The sequence below is a fragment of the Camelina sativa genome, chromosome 11 (assembly GCF_000633955.1).
Source record: "Camelina sativa cultivar DH55 chromosome 11, Cs, whole genome shotgun sequence".
In the NCBI taxonomy this organism is placed as follows: domain Eukaryota; kingdom Viridiplantae; phylum Streptophyta; class Magnoliopsida; order Brassicales; family Brassicaceae; genus Camelina; species Camelina sativa.
In genome coordinates, this window is record NC_025695.1 from 23,234,398 (window position 1) to 23,237,363 (window position 2,966).

The window sequence follows — 2,966 nt, forward strand, 5'->3', positions numbered from 1 at the left end:
TGTCTCCGGTTGATCCAGAAGGTTTAGTTGGCAGATTCATCTTCTCAAGATTTGATACAATCTGGCGCATGACAGGAACAGGTATACGAGGAAACAATGTATCAAAGTAGTACTGCAAGAAAACCAACAAAGTAAGTCAGATTCAGGAATTGACATCAGGGAGACATTAAAGTATCAAATTTCTCAAAAATGTGCATATATAAATGACTACTAATAAAACACCTTTTACGGTCATGCTAATGGATAATTTACTAAAACAGATAGAAAAAAAAAATATTGAATACATATTCACTGGTACACAACCCTATTTCGTTTGTTTAAATCTAGACTTCACTTTAATGCGAAAATGAAGTAAATTCTTATAGCAGATAATTACCTAACGCTCTTCAAAAACATAGCTTAGGGTCATCTTAGAGAAAGGTAGCAGGGTATACCAATCTAATGAAATGTTCACACTACCAGACCTTAGATATCAAAGACCATTATCAAATGGTAACTAAGAACAATTTAAACAAGCAACTATGTCACTAAAAGAGTGCTTATACTTTCCTGACAAGACAAATAACAGCACAGCAAAACCAATAAAGTACCAAGTATATATACATCGTGACACAAAAGCTTACCCACGAATCTCAATATAACTTTAAATTCTCAGTATAAAATCTATACATTTTAAGACCCAATGAACAACCCAGGATGCATCCAAGTCTACCCCAGCCAGAAAATACTTTTTCCATGGAACAATTCATAGAAGACAGGAAAATTTGAGTTTGTATTATAACAGCTTGTGACTTACCAGTCCAAGTAGCAAATCACGTATATAAACACCCATTGTCGTCATCCGTCCATTTGATCCTGGTGAAAACTCCTGAAGGTAAAGTATATAAGTATTCATGTTAAGCGTATATACCAATGCAGAGCCATGTTCAAACAAGTTGGAGTGTGTATTATGATAACAACATGAACCCACGACACAAAATTAGCTAAGCAGTACGCCACATATCCCATATATCCTTAAAAAGACCCATGGATCTCTATGATAGTCCACCCAAAGAGTACGAATTCAAATCCACTATAATTGTAACTATTAGGTCAGTGACATACTCTATTCTATGGTTCCAAACTTTCTTGTCTGATTATCTAAGTAAGAATACTAAGTTACTAACAAGAGCTACAATGATGCTAGACTGACACAGCAGCTTTAATGCACCCAGATGCATGAATAGGTAATTGCGTATGGTGTTTCGTGAGAGCTGGATATCGTAAAATAATACCTATAATTGTATGTTACTTTCATAACATAAAAATGCTTACCTCATCATCTTTAATGTATGGTTCATACCATGTCCACAACGTCTTTGCATCTGCAACATATCTTAAATAAAGGAATCCAACCTGCACATTAAAATCTCTGCGGTCAGATCAAAAGCAATGAACATGTCAAAACAGACCAGACAAGTTATACCATGGAAACCGCAAAGCAACAGACGTAGCACAAAGTTGAAAAACATAACCATAAAATGCAAGACAAGCATGACTTCAAGAAACCCAAGGAAAAATGTAAGCACTATCTCACTAAATATCCCATAGATCCTAAAACGTTATCAGGAACACCAGTGCCCAACTAAGAGTAAAGTAGTATCATATACAGATTATTTGTCACAGTCGCTAGTTTATATACTGTTAGATAGGCAGACAGGTGATCCTAGAGAGACAGAGTAGCTAAAATAGAACACCTCAAACCTTGATTTGCAGATACTGCTAGCAAAGAAAGGTCTTATTTATTTTGGTGGGAACTCTCAGCAACTCTAAGAAAGAATGACATCCCAACTTTGTTTGAAGATGTGAAAATCTGTTATGAAAACACGAGAACAATTATGTGTACGCTCATACCTTCAATACGGGATGTGAAAAGAATAGTTTCAGATGGAACCCAGAGGTAAAGAATGCTATTACCTGACTTTAAGAGGCTCTATCATTATTTGACAAACAAAGGAAACACCTACCTTTTCCGGGTTAACATTGACTAAGAGGAATTAAGAATATAACTCGGCTGGTTAAAAGTAACAGGATGAACAGGTATTGGAACAAACAGCACACAACGTTAGATTTCTAGATGTTACTGAAAATCAAAAAGAAACCAGAAGATGAAAAGACATATATCTAGATTCTACTGAGAAAACCAAAAAAGACAAGGTTATAGCATCGCGGTAGCTCATACTTTATCAAGTATCCATATGAATTCCACCTCACATATGCTCTACTAGGTCAATAATGCAAAAGAAAAAATGGTCAAAAAGATTCACTTACCGCCCTAATATAGGGAGAATCTGTGTGCTTCAACAGCCCATGCATCTGCTTCACTGTAAGTTTCATGGTAAAGAATTTGTACAGAAGACAATATGCTGTTGAAGGACCGCGGCAATTCCCACCCATCCACGGCTCCACATGATTAACTTGGTTGTAGATTTCATCAATTACCTCATGATAAGTCTTTAAACCATAGAGCTCTTTGAAATAGTCAGAAGAAAGAATGTTCATCGAAAGAACCTTTTCCAATAGTGACTCGTATGCCCTTCCATTTGTCTGTATCTCCGCCATGTTTTACGAAAAAAATACAGAGAGATACAAAAAAAATTAGCCTACGAGCCAAAACAACCTGAAACAGAAATTGTCAACACATTAGGAAATACATCAAGCTATAAAGCTTGACAATTTGTACCCATACATACAAAAACAAGAACAAATCCTCAAAACCCAACTAATCATCACAAAATAAAAATTCTAGATTTCATACGAAACCCTAGAAATCGCCGAAGCAATAACTATGTCAATATCGAAATTAAACGGCAAAGGAGTTCAATTTCGTCAATCCCAGATAAGAAAAAGTGGAATTCGATATCAAGTTCTTAAGGAAGTAGCAAAACCAAATCGTTCAGGATAAGGCTGTGTATCAATCGGTTTAA

General features: G+C 35.7%; 1 protein-coding gene across 3 annotated transcripts in view; it reads right to left on the reverse strand.

Annotated features, from left to right (window-relative positions):
• LOC104724097 (pre-mRNA-splicing factor 38B) overlaps window positions 1-2,649 on the reverse strand; it is a 4,675-nt gene extending 2,026 nt beyond the window's left edge. Inside the window, exons 1-4 of one of the 3 annotated variants that reach the window (XM_019233153.1) lie at window positions 2,311-2,647; window positions 1,315-1,395; window positions 797-868; window positions 1-112 (exon numbers count right to left, since the gene is read on the reverse strand). In XM_019233153.1, the coding sequence (XP_019088698.1) occupies window positions 1-112; window positions 797-868; window positions 1,315-1,395; window positions 2,311-2,601 (556 nt within the window). In that variant the 5' untranslated portion in view covers window positions 2,602-2,647. Of the gene's footprint in view, window positions 113-796; window positions 869-1,314; window positions 1,396-1,743; window positions 1,853-2,310 lie in introns of those variants that run through there. The other 2 variants (XR_002034351.1, XM_010442543.2) reach the window with 2 other exon arrangements.